The sequence below is a fragment of the Zophobas morio genome, unplaced genomic scaffold (genome assembly GCF_036711695.1).
Source record: "Zophobas morio isolate AGI-343-1 ecotype UQ-CSIRO unplaced genomic scaffold, CSIRO_AGI_Zmor_V1 ptg000108l, whole genome shotgun sequence".
NCBI lineage: Eukaryota > Metazoa > Arthropoda > Insecta > Coleoptera > Tenebrionidae > Zophobas > Zophobas morio.
The window spans coordinates 5,159,523-5,180,110 of NW_026972213.1; the positions used below are offsets into that span (position 1 = coordinate 5,159,523).

Consider the following 20,588-nt stretch of genomic DNA (forward strand, 5'->3'; position numbering starts at 1 on the left):
TTTTCTGGTGTTAACGTTGCACGTAAAAGGTTGAAAACAGTTCGCATGAGGCGCTCCACTTTGGCATTTCCTCGCGGAACTCCAGTAGCGATGTGATGAAGTTCAATACCTTGTTCGCTCAAGAAATTCCGGAAACTTATAGACGTAAAGGCAGAAGCTCGATCAGCTATAAGTCGCTGTGGTTTTCCTAATTCTGCGAACACTGCTGTTAGCGCACAAATTGAATCATCAGTCGTTTTTTTCGGTATCGGATGGAGACGGCAATACTTCGAAAAAGCATCGATTATCACAAGAATTTGAGTGCATCCTTGCGATTTAACTAGAGGTCCAGCATGGTCGATGTGCCAGGTCTCTAAAATATCTGTCGGTTGTGTACCATGCTGCCATAATCCAGTTTTAGGGCCTGTGTGCGATTTTCCAAGAACACAAGATCTGCAGTTTCGGATGTACTTCTTCAAACACTGGCCCATTTTTGGCCAAAACAAATCTTCGCGCATCTTCTCAATGCACTTGGTCCATCCAATGTGTGAAGACTTATCATGGTAAAATTGCATAGCCAATAAACGGGCGGCAACAGGCACAAAACACTTTGGTTTTACAGAGTTGGTCACCACAATGTCGTTAATCACTTTGTAATTAGAGTCACTGTTTGAATTGTCCATGATACTACGACAAAAACCATCATTTTGTTGGAATTCTTTCAAGGTTTGCACGTCCGATACTTTCGTAGCATTTAACGTCTTCAACGCACACACTTTCAAGTTGCTTTCGTCATCAAGGTCAAGGGGATTTCGACTCAAATAATCCACATGAGCCATTTTATGGCCCGGCCGATATTCCACGGAAAAATCGTAATCTTGTAATTTGAGCCACCAGCGAGCCACGCGTGGGTGTAAGTTCTTTTTCAGCGCGGTCGCTCGTACCGAATTACAGTCGGTGTACACTGTAAAATGTCTGCCGTACAAATAAACACGGAAATGTTCCACAGCTTCTACAATCGCCAAGGTTTCCAAATCGTAAGAATGATACCTTGATTCACAGTCTGTAGTTCTGCGGCTAAAGTACGCTACAGGTTGCACGACACCATTTTCTTCCTGAAGAAGTGCTGCACCAAGTCCTACCGAGCTTGCATCTGTGTGTAGTTGACACTCTAGTTCTGGATTATAAATTCTCAAAATTGGAGAGCTCGACAATTTTGCGATTACCATTTGGCGTGCACTTTCACATTGCATTGTCCACTCAAACGTCTGATTTTTACGCAGTAGCGCCGTTATTGGAGCGGTCAACGTCGCAAAATCTTTAATGAACCGGCGGAAATAACTGGCAAGTCCCATAAACTGCCGGACAGCTTTTAAGTCCGAAGGCGCCGGAGTTTGAGTCAGTGCCGTCACTTTTCGAGGACTAGGGCGGATCGATCCTTCACTTACGACGACGCCCAAGTACTCGGTCTCCGTTGCGAAGAACGTACACTTTTTGTAATTTAAGGAAAAACCACCCTCAGCGAGAGCACTTAACACTTCTTCTAGGTTGGTCATTCCTTCTTCTATTGTGGTGGACGGTACCATGACATCATCCAAGTAGACAACCGCTTTCGTACCTTTTAGATCACCCAAAGCTTTGTCTATAGCGCGTTGGTACATCGCTGGAGCGTTGACGTATCCAAAAGGCATTCTGTTGAATTCGTAATGCCCATCAGGTGTAATGAAAGCCGTCACGTGTTTAGCCCCTTCTTCTATTTCCATCTGGTAGAAACCAGACTTCATGTCCAAAATCGTGAAATATTTTGCATGGTAAAGTGCGTTGATTTGATCTTGTATGTTCGGCAAGGGATACAGTTCCTTCAGGACTCGCTTGTTTAAGTCTCTGTAGTCCACGCACATTCTAGTTTCGCCATTTTTCTTCTTCACAAGTACTACAGGACTAGCATAATCCGAATGACTTTCGCGAATAACACCGTCTTTTAAAAGTTCAGTCACGATTTTTTTTAGCTCAATCCTTTCTTCATAAGCCAACCGACGAGGGTGATACACCACTGGTTTACGATCTTTTAATTTTATGGTCATCGTTCCAGTCGTAATATGAGTTGGTGTTTTGTTTCGGTAATAAATTAACATCTGTTCTATTTTTGGCCTTAAGTCAGCAATTTCGTGTTGGTTTATTGTTACATCGGACGTAGACTGCACAGTAAGGACTTTTTGAAGTTGGCCTAGGTCATGGTGTAGCTCAAGGCCGTCAACATTTTTTTCGACGCGTAAATTAGGTCGACTAATCACGTCCCAGCCAATAATTAAGTCGATCTTACCCGGAATCACTTCATCCGGTGCAACCACAAAAGCAATTTCCAACGTCACTGTCGGCAACACAACGAGAAGTTCGCATGTACCAATACCGTGCACAATTGTCGTACCGAGACCCATAAAAGCACGTACTGTATGTTCAGGCACGACTATACCATTTAATATCTTTACTATAGAATGTTTGATAAGGGACACATCCGCGCCACTATCGATGAGGTACACACATTCAAGTGTACTTCCACTACACAACTTTGTAGCGAGCGGTGTTGTTTGAAGTTGGCGTCACTTCTTAAACACAAGAGCTCTTTTGGGCTTACCGTGTTTATACCAGCAATTTGGTACTGTATGGCCCAATTTGTGGCAGTGGGTACAAGTTGGTGGTCTGCTTCCACTAGCACTCTTTTCTGCAGGCGCAGAATTTTCACCTTTTTGATCTTTGTCGAGTCTTATGTCACAGTTAGCTTTGTGGTGGCCTTTTTGACCACATCTGTAACATACGCCTTTAGGTCCTCTTTTTTGACGCTTCTCGGGGGCGACCAAACTGATCGGCTCGGTTGATCGCGGAGCTTGCGTTTTACGACCTTTTCGACGACGCGCGTCGTATTCACTCAGTACTTTTAAAAGTTCGCGATCCGTACCCGGCTGTTGCATACGAATGGCGGCCTGCGTTTCACCATGATTGAGCCCATATTCAACCATGCTCAATCTGATATTCCACGGTAGGGCTGCGTAGAAACGATCGATGGCTCGCAGCTTACGAATTCCGTATTCGCTTAAAGACTCACAATCGGTGCTTCGCAAAGTTGCGGCGGTAAAAGCACGCGCACCAGCGGTTTGACGATCCGGAAAAGCAACAATTAGATCCTTACAAAATTCGTCCCATGTACGAAGCACTGGTCGCCAGTTACAGTAATAGCGATGAGCACTTCCCTTAAGGGCTTCGCCAGCCTTTGCTATCATAAGTCCATCTCCGATATGCTCTTCTTCTTTTAACCTAGTGGCTACAGCTAACCACTCTTCTATCGGATGATCATTTTCCTCGGGATCGAATTCTGCTAGTCGGAAAGAAACAACAGACGAAGTCGATGGCTGGGTGCGGCCCGAAGTCATTGTAGGTATTTCGGTCGCCATATTGGTACGACGCGTTAGCTCGAATAATTGCTGCTGCTGGGCGGCCATAAGTGATACCAAAGTTTCTTGCCAATCCATTTTAACTTGTGGACTGCTTAAACCACCTGTTTCATCTTCAGCTTCTTGACGCTCGCCCCCCGTCGACCGACGCCAGTGGTTCAATTCGTTCCTCCACCGAGGTGTGTGATGCTGGGGATCCTTCCGCCATTGTAGTTGAATCGTGAATCCCACTTCTGATGTAATGATTAGGGGTTGTGATAAGGGTAAACGACCACTTGTTTAAACTTCTTTATTGCTCGGATCTTTTGTACGCGCTAATGGCTGTCTCAACCAACAACATGACTACTCCTGTTTTTCCCGCGCAGACGCACTCGTTCGGCTGTTCTCGGCTGTCCTGCGCCATACACTCTCGCCAGTGTTGGTGATTCAGGTCAAACCCTCTTGTGAACCCCTTCTGTCACTAGGGGAACTAAAGGCATCCCTAACACGTATAACATCCTTTTAGTTATAAGTGATGGTGCAAACGTTGGTTCCGTAGCGCCGTGGCCAACGGTACTGCCTCAGAGTTGGAATGCAAAAATTGTTGCGCCCTCGATTCCGATTCAGTGACCTCTCTGTTTCTCTTACACTATTACTGCTATTCGCCATTTTTTATGTATAAATAGAAGTTACCATAAACAGTATAATTTTTTGAAAAAGCGAGATTTGTGTTTAAATTTCTAAGTTTTCCAGCAAAAATCTCAACTGTATTCCGAGTAAAACGTTAAACTGCATCATTATACATATATACAAATTTGAAAAACTTGGTATAAGCTTATTTAGAGAGAACTTCCCTGCCTCTGAAGTACAGTAGTACATATCAAGCTTTTTCGAAAACTTATAAAATTTGATTTTGCGAAATTGTATTTGTAATAACCTCTATATACATTAAAAGATGTATAACAGATAATAACAATAAGTGTAAGAAAAAATGACCCATGAAAGAATGGAACGCGGTACTTGCACGCTGTTTTATGACCAAAATCAGCCACAGTAATCACTGCGCTGTCGACTGTCCTTACGCGAACTTCACTTACATTTTTACACAATTTAAATTTTTTGCGAAAATTTTGATGGCTCGAGAAATCCTCAAGGCGGATTCATAAATCTCAAATACAGAAGAATATTATTTTATAAAATTTAAATCTTATTTACCAATCCAACGCACAAATTTTTAACCAATGATATGACCTACTTCCAATACTTCCTTAGTTTACGCTCGGAAAATAATAACAACTTATTGAAAACGATTTCTTAGTTATCTTCTTGTGTTTAAAACATCAGAAACAATATTTCATTTCTTTAAAAATAAGGATAAAACCAAATTCCATAAATTATTAACATTAAAAAATACATAATAATAATGTTATTTTATCTGCGACAGTAATTTTAACTTAACTTATCACCTCACCCGTTTAAATTAGATAATGCGAAATTATCGCACTCATTTCATTTATTTAAGATTATTGTACGTAAACAAATGCTTAGAAGAGAGAGGTATGAGGTTCTTAAACAAAATACAATCTCGAACATCTGGCAATCATATTCCCATTGCACCCTACCTACACGTTCTATGCCATCCGTACATCAAAAGGGTATCTAAGAGAGATATTTAGAAAATTAGAGTAAACATAAGGGGTATAGAGGTTTGATAAATCTAGTTATTTATAAGTAATTTATTACAATTTATGATGTTCTTTACATTACACTTATCGCGTCATAAATGTCAGAAGCTTCTTTTTGAAAAGCATTTTGTGAATTAATCATGCAATACAGTGTCATAGCTATTAAACAATAATTGCAAAGCTGAATAATTTGTAACTCTTATTTTGTGCCGATTTTCTCACCACAGGTTGTTAATAAAATTCTGTCACAGTGCATCTAGTTCACACATATGCCACAAAAGCTCTCGCATCCTTTTTCTGTAACCTTCTTCATCGAATTTTTGTTTCGCCATAATATCAACCATCTGATCGATTTCAACATTATCAGTTAAATCAAGAATATCTTCAGTGTTAGTCAACTTCATTCTTATAATTGCAAGAGACACGATCAAACCAAATCTGGAATATTTTTTCCACTGATCTTTCAAAGCCGAAAATGGGAAAAGTTTTTCAGGGTCATTGCCCATGCTTTTCACAAAAGTTGCAAAACTGTCGTAGTAAATTTTAAGATAATCATTCAATTTGTCAAATATTTCCTTCGATGCTCCGGAATACAGACAGTACGACAAATCACACACAGGGCTACCAATTCGCACCACTTGAAAATCTATCAATCGAATGTCGATGAGCTTTTTCGTGTTCGCTGATTTCTGTAAAGAATGCTAATTGTTAGAAAATTAGGACTAAGTTAATTTATTCAAAGTTGATTCTCGAGTAGCAAGACAAGTCATTTTTTGTCGAGTAATTAATTAAGATGAATTTAAATGGGTTATACAAAAGAATGCAATGTTTGTGTACGACTTACTTCATATTTGAACATCATATTATTGCTCCAACAATCTCCGTGCAAAATCACTGAGTAATCCATTTCTTCTGATATAGCGTCCTTAAAAATGTCCCTCAGGTCTATATCGCCATATTTTCCAAATTTTTCAATAACTTCATCGTCTTCTCCAGGTAACAGTGTGCCTTGTGCCATTTTAACTAACTCACCCATGTGATTAATAAAGAAGTCATTCTTTAAAAATTCGTTATAAACGTTACAGCATCCTTTAGAGAGCCTTTCAAACTCCTCAGGATTCTGATCACGCAAAACAAATGAATAACCATGATACCGCCCATACGTTTTAAAAATCAATCGAACGTGGTCTTCGTCCAAAACAAGTTTTTTATCAAACATCTCAAACCCGGAAGCTTTCAAATTTTCCAAAATTAGCACCTCCTCTGGTTCTTTCGCCGAAACATTAAAACACTTAGGCACAAACTCAACATACGTAGATTGTCCACGTTCTTTTTCGAACTTTTGAAAAGTCGGCAACAAGTTAGTGTAAAAATAAATTTCATTTAGAAAAGATATTCTGATAGGCACCATAGCTCGCACTTTTTCGTCCGTGAAGGCTGCTTTTACGGCGATTTCCAGTTGTTTATCGTTATTCGCGTCCTTAACACTGACTAGAAATATTTGTCCAAGGTACCCCTCACCTTTCTGGTTTGTTTGTACATCGGTAATAATGTAATTGTTGATTCCGTTTTCTTTAGAAACGGTTTCGATGTGGGATATTAGGTCGGCACGTGCTTTTAGCGCTTCCATGTTTCACGAACTGGCGCGATCTAACAAACTGGTTGATCAACAAATGTTGAGTGTTAAGTTACGTAATCATGTCGTATTTTTAGGCGCGCGAAGAAACAATTTTATGACTGAATGGTGGGTTGCAGTGTTACTTCTTCAGCAAGATACAAAGATTATAATTCTAGAACTAGATATATATTTCAAAAGTACTGAAGTGTTTATTTAAAAGAAATTAAACACAACAACATTGGAATGATCTCTTAGAAAAATAAAAAATTATGATTATTATTATTAGAGTAACAATGTACAAATAACTACTTTAACTTCAACTCCAGCAAGATGGAATTTTTAAAGTGGAATTATTAACTCAATTTATTCAATTATTAATTGAACTAACTGTATCTAATAATTTCACATATTATTTCATTATTTTCGTACTCAGAGTGAAATTTTCTTTAACCAAATTCAGAAAAAAATATACCGATACACCACAAATCCAAAAAGTCTATAAATGATTTTATAGCAGCTATTTAAAAAATTGGTCGAAAGTTATTTTGACAGGACATCCCTTGCCTCCGAAGTACAGTGCCACAAATCCCGCTTCTTTGAAAAATTAAAAAAATTGATTTTGCGAATTTGTATTCTATAAAACAAAAACATTTGTTTGCTATTTTATAAAATTCATCATACACATTTTTGAGATGTCATTACATTGACAGGGAGATTAGGCAAATTTTTATGATTTACACAATATTCCTAACATAGATATAAAATACAATCAGTCCGATATTTTCGGAGATTATCTGCCTAATTGAAATCTGAACAGACGCTACACTGACTGAGCCCCGAGACCTAATTTTTTATACTCTCTATGGGTCATGAAATGTCGAGGAAACATTAAAGTAGCCAGTATTCTGTAGGAGAAACATATCCGTCAAAATCAAATTAAATATTGTCATTATTCGGCATTGAGTTGCATAAATTTATCCCTATATATACATGGTAGCTACAAATAGTGCGGTGCACTAGAACTGGAGGGGGTGCGATAATTTTTGTGGGAAGTGTATTTGTCGACGCGTTTCGCCAACCACGTTGGCATTATCAAGACAAAGCTAAACTAGGTATTTGTTCGACTGTATTTCAAGGGCGAGGGAAGTTGTGCGTAAGTAACCCTAGACCACACTTTTGTTCAACATTCAGTGATGTAACAAACGTTTGTTTATATACTTATTTGGATGAATTGTTTATGTCTAAGCGCGACGACGACGGTCACTCCGCCTTGCTTATCGGCTAATGTAGTACACGTTATTCTTGTAAAGTTTCCAGAAGAGACTTTTTTATGCATTCATTAATTAATCATACTTTAGTTTTGTTTATTACATACAGTGCATTGATTGATGTATCGTACCAACAATAATGGAAAAATATGAATGCGTTGTAAAGCACATGGATAAATTACAGTGGAATAATAACAGTTATCTATTCTATTATTGTATTGTATTCTCACATTGTGAAATTGGGATGTGCTGTGTCTGATTTGAAGGGAAAAACTAGTTCGGGATAGCCTGCTTCCCGCATGAACGGTTGCGAGAATGCGGGAAGCAGGCTTCACGAACGTGTTGTGTACAATATTGTAGTATAGTGTCAATAAAATGAGTAGGGAAAATTGTTAACGTAAGGAATATATATATATAAGAGGTGATTGTACAGTTGGATAGTGTGGATTAGGTAGTGTTAGAATAAAGTTCTAAAACGCAACCTGCGTTTCTGTGACCCTTCCCCCCCGTACTCAGTGCCTAAATGTAAGCAGACAACAAACATGAAACGGCATAAGAAACGTTGGATATTACATGGCGATCCTGCCAGTGCCTAAATGATGATTCCAGGATAATTGAAACTGAAACCCGTTGTCAGAGGAAAATAAGACATGGGCAGTAAAACGTCGAAAGAAGAAGTCATAATTGCGCAAACAGCAAGCGGGGATGCGACCATAACGAAGACGGATTGGATCTTAATCTGTTTGACGGTTGTGTTGGTAATTTTATTACTATGGCTGGGAATCAAAAAGTGTAAGAAAATGCTAAGAAAAGTGGTACGTCAAGAAATCCATAAGAATGAATTGGAGCATTCCAGGGACGCTACTACAGAGGCATAGTGATGTAGTGTTACCGTGCAGTGATTGAATGGAAAGTGAAAATCAAGTTAAGTTTTAATCTATTGAAAGTGGGAAAAAGTGGTTAAGTTCGTGAAATTGCGCATAAGGTATTGTAACAGGTTTTCAAAAAGGAAATATGTCGGGTTAACATCGGTCAAAGGAAGTGCAAAGTACATTTTCACTCGTAGGAAATGAACATTGGAACTTCAGCAAATTAACTAGTTATTGCATCGAGCATTTTTTTTTTGCATGTTAGATATAAAACTTGGGTTCATTGTTATTGCTGATCGTTGTAATTATTGTTTGATTTAGCGTAAAATGTTTGATATGCTAATTTGGTATGAAAGGTTGAGAAACTTTTGATGGAGTTAAAATTAACGGGCATTCATAACAAATTAAAAGAGATAAGAACTTATTTAATAAAAATCGGTCGGGATAGGCGCACTATTGAGTGTGTAAATAGGAAGATAAATGAAGCAAATCAAATTTATAAATGTTTAGATCAGGTAAACAAGCACTACAAGCAGGTTAAATTAGATGTAACAAATAAGGAGTATACTGACGAAGATATTCAAAAATTAAATGCACTAAACGGTGAGATACGAAAGATATACAAAGAAATTTTAAATTTTTCAAAAAGTACCAGTACGAGTGTCGGCTCCAAGATGGCATTTGATCTTAAAACGGCTGTTAGTCTATTACCTGTCATGAATGATGATGAGGCTGTAACAATGCAATTGATTGACGCAATAGAACTTTACGATACTATGTTAGAATCAACCGGTAAACCTTCTTTAATAAATTTTGTCTTGAAAACACGTCTTTCAGTTGGTGCGAAACTTAGACTTAAATCGAATTACGATAGTGTTGCTTTGCTCATATCGGATATGAAAACACATTTGATTACAAGGAAAAGCGATACCGCTTTGCAAACGAAATTAATGCGCGCCACACAAGGAAATAAATCCGTTTCAGATTTTGGTAAAGAAATAGAAGAAATATTTGTTAATCTTACTATATCACAAGCTAATGGCGAAAATTGGCGATTCGACAGCATTTAATATTTTAAAATCAGTGAATGAAAAAAATGCTATTAAGAGATTCGCGGATGGCTTGCGTAATCAAAAATTAAGTATCATTGTTGCATCTAGAAATTTTTCATCTCTTAAAGACGCGATTCAAGTAGCGCAGGATGAAGAAATATCACGCTTCGGTCCAGAAAATCAAATTATGACAGCAAATCACAATAAACAGAATTATAATAACGCTAGCAAGAAATATAAATCAAACCAAGGTTCGGATTATTCACATAAAAATTGGAACTATTCACACAAATTTGGTAGAGATAATAACGCAAATGGATCAAATTATGCAAGAGGGAATACATCAAACACAAATCGTAATTTTAATAGAAACAAATACTCAACAGGGAAAGTTTTTAATCATAACCATAACAACAATTCATTTCGTAAATACCAATCAAATAAACAAATTAATCATGTCCAAGAAACGACGAAACAAAACACAGAAGTAGGAACCCGTAACCACCAGTTTTTTCGAGAAAGTAATAATTAATGAAATTTGTGAATGCAATGGCACCTCATGGGTAAATTTTGGAGTAAACGATAATAATTTTAGTTTTTTAGTAGATACGCGAGCTTCATTGTGTGCTATTAAGCATGAATGTTTATCTAGCGATAATGAAATAATAAAAGAAAAATTGAAAATTAAGGGGATTACAGGTTATATTTTTTCAGAAGGGTACGTTCATTTAAAATTGAAATATAATGGAAAATATTTTGTTCAAAAATTTTACGTATTTAAAAATTTATCGTGTTCAACAAATGGCATTATAGGTAAAAAATTTCTGAAAAAGTTTAGAGGAGTTATTGATTTTGAAAAGGATACTTTACTTCTGTCACATTTTAATAAAGAAACTATAATACCGTTACGTTCTGATAATGATGATATTATTGCAATTCCACCGCGATGTGAGTTTGTTTTTTGGTTATCGACAAAAATTAAAGAAGATTGTGTTATTGTGTCAAAAGAATTATGTCCTGAAGTCTTTATTGCCAACAGTATTGTTAGACCAAAAAATGGTAAAATTCCGGTCAAAATTCTCAATACAAGAGAAACTGAAGTATGTTTGAAAAACTGTGTACCTGAGTTGCAAAGATTATGTGAATATAACATATGTAAATTTGAGAGAAATACAGTTCTGGCTGATAGAGTAGAAAAGTTATTAAATTTGTTAAACTTAAAGTCGTTAAATCCACAAGAACAGAAAACAATTGAAAATATTTGTGCTAAATACGCTGATATATTTCATTTACCAGAAGATAAATTATCGACTACTAATTTATATAAACAATCCATTAAACTGAAGGATAATACAAGTTCTATTTATGTCAAACCCTATAGGATTCCACAAACACAAAAACTAGAAATCGAAAAACAAATACGTAACATGTTAAAAGATGATATAATAGAAGAATCTAAAAGCGAATATTCGTCACCACTTCTTCTAGTTCCAAAGAAAAATGATAGAAATGGTGAAGAGAAATGGAGGGTAGTTATCGATTATAGGTTACTTAATCAAAAAATTGAGGACGATAAATTTCCCTTACCGAATATAACAGATATTTTAGATTCATTAGCGGGAGCGATATATTTTTCTCATTTAGATCTGAGTCAGGGATACTACCAGGTAGAATTAGAACAACAAAGTCGACCTTATACAGCTTTTACTACAAACCAGGGGCAGTTTCAAATGAAAAGGTTGCCGATGGGTTTAAAAACAAGTCCCAGAGCTTTTTCACGACTAATGACAATAGCAATGTCTGGTTTAAATTATGAAAAATGTTTTGTCTACCTAGATGATTTAATTGTATTTGGAAGAAATCTACAAGATCACAATTCTAATTTAATTAAAGTATTTAACAGGCTTAGGAAAGTAAACTTGAAACTTAATCCAGTAAAATGTGAGTTTTTGAAGAAAGAGATTCTTTATTTGGGACATATTATTACATCGAATGGTATTTTACCTGATCCTAGTAAAACTAAAATATTAAATGAATATCCTATTCCGACAACAGTTGATGAAGTAAGACGATTCGTGGCATTTGCTAATTACTACAGAAAGTACATACCAAAATTTGCTGAAAGGGCAGCACCCTTAAATCAACTTTGTAAGAAAAATGTAACATTTGAATGGTCTAAATCTTGTCAGCAAGCTTTTCTAAATCTTAAAAATGCTCTTACGAAACCTCCGGTATTGGATTATCCAGATTTTTCAGAAAAAAATGAGTTTATTTTACAAACTGATGCATCTGGGATAGCAGTTGGAGCTATTTTATCAAATCAAAATAGTAAACCAGTAGCTTACGCCAGTCGAGTTCTAAATAAAGGCGAATTGAATTACTCAACTATAGAAAAAGAGTTATTAGCTATAGTCTGGGGAGTGAAACATTTTCGACCATATCTGTATGGTAAACGGTTTAAAATTTTAACTGATCACAGACCACTGGTGTATTTATTCAATCTTACCAATCCCTCTAGCAGATTAACTAAATTTAGATTATGTTTGGAAGAGTATGATTTTGTTGTTGAGTATGTGAAAGGAGCAGATAATGTCTCTGCAGATGCTTTATCACGAGTGAGTGTGTCATCGAATGAATTGAAAAGTATGAATGAAAATTTGATTGCTGTGATGACAAGAGCGCAAGTAAAAAAATGTAAATCCAGTGACCAGAAATATGACAATTCAGAGATTACTGCAAACATACGGACTGATCACCCGAATATTGTAGAAATACTCAAAAAACCCAAAGATTGTATTGAATTGGTAGTTAATCCTAAGGCAATTTCCAAAAATTTTGAGAAATATCACAAAGAAAAGATTGGAAATTTTACCTATATTCCTGCTGTGTCAACAATTTACACAAACCTAAAATCCCGATCGGCATCAGCGCGAGACGAGTTGTCGAGAGAATTAGCGTTAATTTGTAAAAAATTTGATATTACAGAGTTGACAGTTTTAAAAAATAATGATAATGCGCATGTTATAAGAGACCTAGCTAGGATATGTAATAATGAAATGAGCTCACAGGGTACCCAAAATACAAATAAGTTCAACCTTCCTTTTCCAAGGATTTATGTTGTGTCAGGAGCTCAACGTGTATTAATAAAGATGAGCAAACAGTAATTTTAAATGATTTCCACTTACTACCAACTAGTGGTCATGCAGGAATTAACAGAATGCTAAATAATATTAAAAAATATTACTTTTGGCCAGGATTAGGTAGAGACGTTACGAATTTTGTAAAAAAATGTGATAGTTGTCAAAAACAGAAATTTAGTAAACATATAAAAGAACCAATGGTAATTACATCTACACCATCTTCTTCGTTTGAGAAAATCTATTTGGATATCGTAGGCCCTATAGAAAAAGATTTATATGGTTTTAACTATATACTCACACTGCAATGCGATTTAACTAAATTTGTAGAAGCGTATCCATTAAAAACCAAAGACACGATAACAGTAGCTAAAAATTTTGTAGAAAACTTTATTTTACGGTTCGGAATTCCGAAAGAAATTGCTTCAGATCGGGGTACGGAATTTATTTCATCAACAATGGCTGAAATTTGTAAACTATTGCATATTAAGCAGTTGCATTCTACATCTTACCATCATCAGAGTATAGGGGCACTTGAAAATTCTCATAAAGTTTTAGGAGCTTATTTGAGAACGATGACAGAAAATAAAACGAGATCATGGAGTACATAGCTATCTTATTGGTGTTTTTCTTATAATACTACAGTACATACGGAAACAAAGTACACTCCTTATGAATTAGTTTTCGGGAAAAAATGTAAAATTCCTAGCAATTTAGTTAAGGAAATTGAGCCATTGTATAATTTTGACGATTATTCTAAAGAATTAAAATTTAGGTTACAGAAAGCACATCAAGATGCACATTGTAATTTAGTTGCAAGTAAACTTAAACGGAAAGATAAGTACGATAAAAATGCTAATCCCATAGTCTATAAGAAAGGTGATTTAATTTTAGTGCAAAACGAAACAGGTGATAAATTAAGTGTTGTGTACAACGGTCCTTTCGAAGTTTTAGAAGAAGAAACACCAAATGTGAAAGCAATTAAAAATAGTAGACAGGTAACAGTGCATAAAAATAGAACAAAATTATATCATAAAGATGACTAACGCTATGCACGGCTCACGTTGCATGTAGTGTAGCATGTCTTGTAAAGTCATCAAAAGAAAATTTGTAATAGTAATAGTTAGCGTAGGTCATAACATGTTTAGATTTAATTTAAACCAAGTTTCAGAATGAATGATTGTGCGAATGTGTTAGTTTCAGACAAAAATTACATCTAAATGTTACCTAAATGTAATTTTTTTTTTCTTGTCCGGTAGAGGTGTAGTATAGTGTCAATAAAATGAGTAGGGAAAATTGTTAACGTAAGGAATATATATATATATAAGAGGTGATTGTACAGTTGGATAGTGTGGATTAGGTAGTGTTAGAATAAAGTTCTAAAACGCAACCTGCGTTTCTGTGACCCTTCCCCCCCGTACTCAGTGCCTAAATGTAAGCAGACAACAAACATGAAACGGCATAAGAAACGTTGGATATTACAATATTTTTTGCAACGAATAAACTTTTAAACCAAAAAGATTAACTGTGAATTAATTATAAACAACGACGGTGACGGCGCCGTAAACAATTTCACGTTTCCGGGCTATTTTAAGGTCTCCGTGACAACGGAAAGCAAAAAGCACATGTCCAGCAAGTCATGATTGCAAAAAATATATTTACATCACATTATGAACAGGAATATATGATTTTTATTAAACAGATAATCTCCGAAAGTAGGCCGATTGTTGTCAAATTTTGTATTTATATTAGGTATATCACGTAGATGGTAAAACGCTAACGAAAATTTGTCTAATTATCCCCACCAGTAATGTGATGACGTCATTTCAAAATTGTACACAGTAAATGGGTTTTAAATTGTATCGAATAACATAATCTTACACATGTAGTTTATGACTCCGAATTGAGATTTTACCCGAAACGTCCAAATTTTTGGGAAAAAAAATCAAAATTAGGAAACAACATTTTGACATTTAATTTGGAATCTGCAAAACCGAATGCTTTGAAATCTTAGAGATGGTTTACAGTTATGGTAGGCATGATAAGTTTTTATTCAAAATATATTTACTTGTCCCCTCCAAAAAATTGATGACGTCAGCTGAAAAGTTTGCTGAATAAATCCTATCTTAAATGTGCAAAGTATGACGAAGCAATACGTGTGATTTATCGTTCCCTTCATATTTTTTGGATTTGCATATACAGGATGACTCAAAAAAATTAATGAATGCGTAAATTTATTATATTGATTTAATCAGGAACCACAAAACTGAATGCTTTGACATCTTGGAGATGTTTTGAAGCTATCATAGGCATAGTAAATTTTTGATCAAAATATCTTTGCTCATCTCCCCCCTAAAAAATTGATTACGCCACCCCAAAATTTTTCCAAAAATGTGTATTGTGCAAAGTGTGATGAGTCTATAATTGTGATTTATCACTGCATAAATATTTTTTAGATTTGCTTATACGAGGTGTATGAAAAAAATTAATGACTGAGTCAATTTATTTTATGTTTAAATCAAGAATTGCAAAACTGAATACTTTGAAATCTTGACGTTTTGAACTTATTGTAAGCATGGTAACTTTTTAATGAAAATGTATCTGTTTATCAACCCCAAAAAATTGATTACGGCATCCCAAATTTTGTCGAATAAATTCTTTCGCAAATGTGCAAAATATGAATAGACCTTTAATCATTGCATTCATATTTTTTAGATTTGCTTAAACAGGTGACTCAAAAAAATTAATGAATCAATCAATTTAATATTATTATTATTATTATTAATAATAATATTATCTAACGTTGACCAACAGGCTAACCCATTTACAGGTCAACGATACCGAATATACTAAATGAAAACAAGAAAGTCTTATATTTATTAGGTGATTCCCATTGCATTAAGGCAGGTACTTAACAACTTTAAACAATTGTTATCTCATTCGAGATGGCTTCACCATAATTGTCACTTAAACGGGAAATTTTTTATGTCAGAGACTGTACACTGAAAGATGTCTAAAGAATTTTCAATTGACTTATGGTTTTGCAACATTTGAAACAGAGGGAATGAAATCATAACGTTAGTCCTAGGCATAGGGATGTCGAAAATTGAGTTCACCCGTAGCGTAGTGTTCGGGACTTTTAGACTAATAAGTTGAAGGATCTCAGGAGATTGGATATTCAAGTTTATAATGCTGTGCAATATTACTATTGAAGCAATATTTCGTTATTATTATTATTGATCAAATTAAGAACGAGCCACCCCATTTTCTGGTAAATGTGAGAATACGCTCGTCTTTATAACAATAAAATAATGATAAAGTAAGAATTATAATGATAACATTCAGAATATTTTGTTCAATGGAGGCTTATGAATAATTTTAGTCATCTGTTTTGGGGCGATAAACTTATTCAAATCAAACAAATGTCTACGTGACATTCTTCCGATGTAATGTATTCCCGTTGATAATGTGCTGCAAAAAAAAAATTACACTCATAACAGCATCCGGGATGTCGAACATCACGCACAGATGCGTTTTGCGATGCGTTGCGACGGTAGCCTAGCCCGGAAACGTCAAATTGCGAAGTGTTTAGACGTCGTTGTTTATAAATAAACCTGGGCGGTCGAAATTTATTCATCCTATCTACCCGTCTGAAGTGCGGCCCGTGCATCCTTGCCTTACTCGCTTCTCGCTTTCCAATTGTGCATCATTTTTAATAATTTACAGAAATAGTTTTATTTTCAGCGAGACCGACACTTGAAAATTATTAAAAATATTATTATTATTATTATGTCGTGGATAAGGATTTTAAAATGACGTTCAGTTAACGTTAGTTTTCTCATAATTTTCTTCGCGATTCATAACATCGGTTGCGAGCCACTGGCCTACCGCAGTCCATACGCAGCGCATAAATTTCAACCGCCTAGCCCTATTTTTTTTGTGTTACACTACATCTATCCAAACTGATATACTTGTCCTTGCAAAAATGTTGATGACGTCATCGCAAAAATTTTTTTAAATGCTCCGCTACAAAAATGTAATGAGAAAAAAAACATAATAGGCATGCCGTCGTCACGTTTCCAACAGCGAGGGAGGTACTGTCTAAACTCTTTAGACCAACTTTTTTTATATATTACTATTAATCAAGCGAAAACTAGTTTTAAATTTACACAGTATCTTTCAATCGCTATTCTGTTCACATTTCAAAGTTTTACAACTACTAATAAAAAATTTTTGCAGGGCTTTTACAAATAAATGATTCGTACATCTAGTAACCTGTGAACTTTAAAAATATTGCAGATTTGTCACTATTCGTGATGGTGAACACTTTAGATCAATTTTTTTTATATATTACTATTAATCAAGCGAAAACTAGTTTTAAATTTACACAGCATCTTTCAATCGCTATTCTGTTCACACTTCAAACTTTTACAACTGCTAATAAAAAATTTCTGCAGGGCTTTTAGAAATAAATGATTCGTACATCTAGTGACCTGTGAACTTTAAAAATATTGTAGATTTGTCACTATTCGTGATGATGGACACTTTCCAACTTTTAATTAATACAGGGTGATTTCGAAATATATGCAATAATTGTAACCACAGCATCACATAAATACCGTAGTAGTTTGGAACTATAGTAAAAACAAATTAAAAGTCGGAAACCTCCATGAACTATCCTTGATGTGATGCCACTGATCCACCTGATTTTTGGTAATGTTTCATGGTGATCGACTTTTTAATCTAAGGGATGTTTGGTCCTTGTCACAATGATTCCACATGGTTTATTTTGAACAAAAATAGCAATACAGGCTTCATCAATGCAAAATATAATAATAATCTATACATACAAAAAGGATTTGTCCTGGCTGACTGACAGATTCATCACCGCAGAATCAAAACTACTGCAGCTAGAATCATGAAATTCGGATAGTAGGTTCCTTTTGTCAAGTCAGCACCCAGTAAGAAGGACTTTGTGAAACTCTACGCCTAAGGGGGTAAAATACGACATGAAAATTTGTATGGAACTCCCGCGAGTTTCTAAGTTAGATGGGTTCACTGGGGAGGAAAAAAAGTGAACAATATTAGCCCGATTACGGGGTGAAAAATAATGTGTCAAACGGAAAAGTAAGACAGAATATTTTTTGTCCCACGGTATCTTGATATCTGTCTCTTAAAATTTTAACAGTCGTGATTCTTGCCTTATCTGTTAAAAATAAAAATAGGGATGTTTCACTAAACTACAGGTAAATGAGGACATTAAATGAGTAAAGTAGAAAAAAAAATGCAATAAAATATAGATATGTACATATTTTAATCTAAGTATTTATGAGTGATATTATAATAAATAATTTGTGATGTTCATCTGAATTCCTCTTTTATGTATAAAACGATTCATGAACGCTCAAAATTATTAAATACAGGCAAGATAAGATTTAACAATTATTAATGAAACCAAAAATAGAATAATAAAAATTATTTCACATCGTGCTTATCACATCATAAAATCACAGTGATGAAAAACATTTTGTTCAATGTCGCAACTATTAACGATCATTTTAACAACTAACCTTGAATAATTTACGAGTTTTATATTGTACCAATACTACCAATTGCGTATCCTATTTATTAACAGAATACCGTCAGAGCGCACCAACTTCAGACATATGCCATAAAAGCCCCCGCACCCGTTTATTATAACTCTCTGCATCAAATTTTTGTTTCGCCATAATCTCAGCAAACTGATCCATTTCAATATCATCGGTTAAATCAACAATATCTTCACTATGTGTCAACTTCATTTTTATAACTGCTAGAGCCATGATCAAACCAAATCTTGAGTATTTCTTCCAGTGGTCTTTCAGCGCTGAAAACGGGAAAAGTTTTTCGGGATCACTCCCCAGACTTTTCACGAAAGACGAAAAACTGTCATAATAAACTTCAAGATAGTCATTCAAATTGTCGAATACTTTCTTGGAAGCTCCAGAGTATAAACAGTACGACAGATCGCAGACAGGAGTACCAACAAACATCAACTGAAAATCTATCAGTCGCATGTCTATAGGTTTTTTTTCATTGGCGGAATTCTGGAAAAGAAAATTGATTGTTATAAAATTAGTGTAATTTTTACCTTCACGTCAGCGCTAATATACTCAAGGTTGTTTCTTGAGTAACAAGGTAATTGAATTTTTTGTTGATGCAATGATTAGGCTTAATTTAAATTGCTTTTACAATAGACTATAATGTGTACCTACGACTTACCTCGTATTTGAACATCATGTTGTTACTCCAACAATCTCCATGTAGAATTGCCGAATAATCCATATCCTTTGTTATAATATCCATTAAAATATTCGTTAGGTTTGTACTGGAGTATTTTTCATATTTTTCGATAATTTCGTCATCTTCTCCGGGTAACAATGTTGCTTTTGCCATCTTAGCCATCTCAGCCATATGGTTAGCAAAGTATTCGTTCTTAAAAAATTCCCCATAAACATTAGAACATCCTTTAGCGATCTTCTCAAACTCCTCAGGATTCTGATCACGCAAAACAAATGAATAACCATGAAACCGCCCATACGTTTTAAAAATCAGTCGAACATGATCTTCATCCAAAACGAGCTTTTTATCAAAAATCTCAAACCCAGAAGCCTTCAAGTTTTCCAAAATTAGTACTTCCTCTTCGTCCTTCACAGAAACTTTTAAACACTTGGGCACCATCTCAACGTGTGTGGATTGTCCTCGTTCTTTTTCAAATTTTTGAAAACTTGACAACACGTCAGTGTAAAAATAAATTTCGCTTTGGAAAGACATTCTAATCGGCACCATTGTCCGCACTTTTTCGTCTGTAAAAGCTGCCTTTACTACGATTTCCAGCTGTTTTTCGCTCTTCGCATCCTTGACACTGACAATGAAAATTTGTCCAAGGTATCCCTCGCCTTTCTGGTTTGTTTGCACGTTGGTAATTGTATAATTGTTGATTTCATTTTCTTTTGAAACGATTTCGATTAGTGATGTTAAATCGGCACGTGCTTTTAACGCTTCCATGTTTCACGAACTGGCGCGAACTAAACAGATTGGCTGATGAGCAAGTATTGACTGTCAACTTGTGCAATCTGTCGAGAATATTTATAGGCGTACGCACGAAAAATTTAATAAGTGAATGACGATTTGCGGTGTTGTTATTACTTCAGATTAAAAAGCAGATGTACATAGGTTACAATATTTGCGAAGAATGAACTGGATAGGACTGCGAAAGTTCATAAGTGCTAATTTGGGTATTTTGGTAAAGTATCTACCAGTGGAATGATTCTTTTTAATAATTTAAAGTAGTGATTAACAGCATGAGTGAAAAAAATGGTTCATTTGACTTCACTGGCTTTTAATCAATTTTCAAAAAAACCTTGATTTAAATAAACAAAATGTGTAAATATGCAAAAATCTGAAATGTTCAAATTCCATAGTTTTGCATATTCACACTTTTGATTAACAAAATTATTTAAAAAATTAACATAAAAACGTTTATAATGTTTATAATGTTTTTAATGTATAT

General features: G+C 35.1%; 2 protein-coding genes and 1 long non-coding RNA gene across 3 annotated transcripts in view; 1 reads left to right on the forward strand and 2 right to left on the reverse strand.

Annotated features, from left to right (window-relative positions):
* LOC135144589 (uncharacterized) overlaps positions 1-20,588 on the forward strand; it is a 52,995-nt gene that overhangs the window by 12,820 nt on the left and 19,587 nt on the right. The window lies entirely within an intron of this gene.
* On the reverse strand, positions 5,129-6,762 carry LOC135144599 (uncharacterized). Its single transcript, XM_064076627.1, has 2 exons — positions 5,937-6,762; positions 5,129-5,781 (listed from the first exon to the last, which is right to left on the reverse strand). The coding sequence occupies exons 1-2, from the start codon at positions 6,720-6,722 to the stop codon at positions 5,338-5,340; spliced, it is 1,230 nt and encodes a 409-aa protein (XP_063932697.1). The 5' UTR covers positions 6,723-6,762; the 3' UTR covers positions 5,129-5,337.
* Positions 18,332-20,142, reverse strand: LOC135144614 (uncharacterized). The gene is made up of 2 exons (XM_064076642.1): positions 19,298-20,142; positions 18,332-19,122 (listed from the first exon to the last, which is right to left on the reverse strand). The coding sequence occupies exons 1-2, from the start codon at positions 20,081-20,083 to the stop codon at positions 18,679-18,681; spliced, it is 1,230 nt and encodes a 409-aa protein (XP_063932712.1). The 5' UTR covers positions 20,084-20,142; the 3' UTR covers positions 18,332-18,678.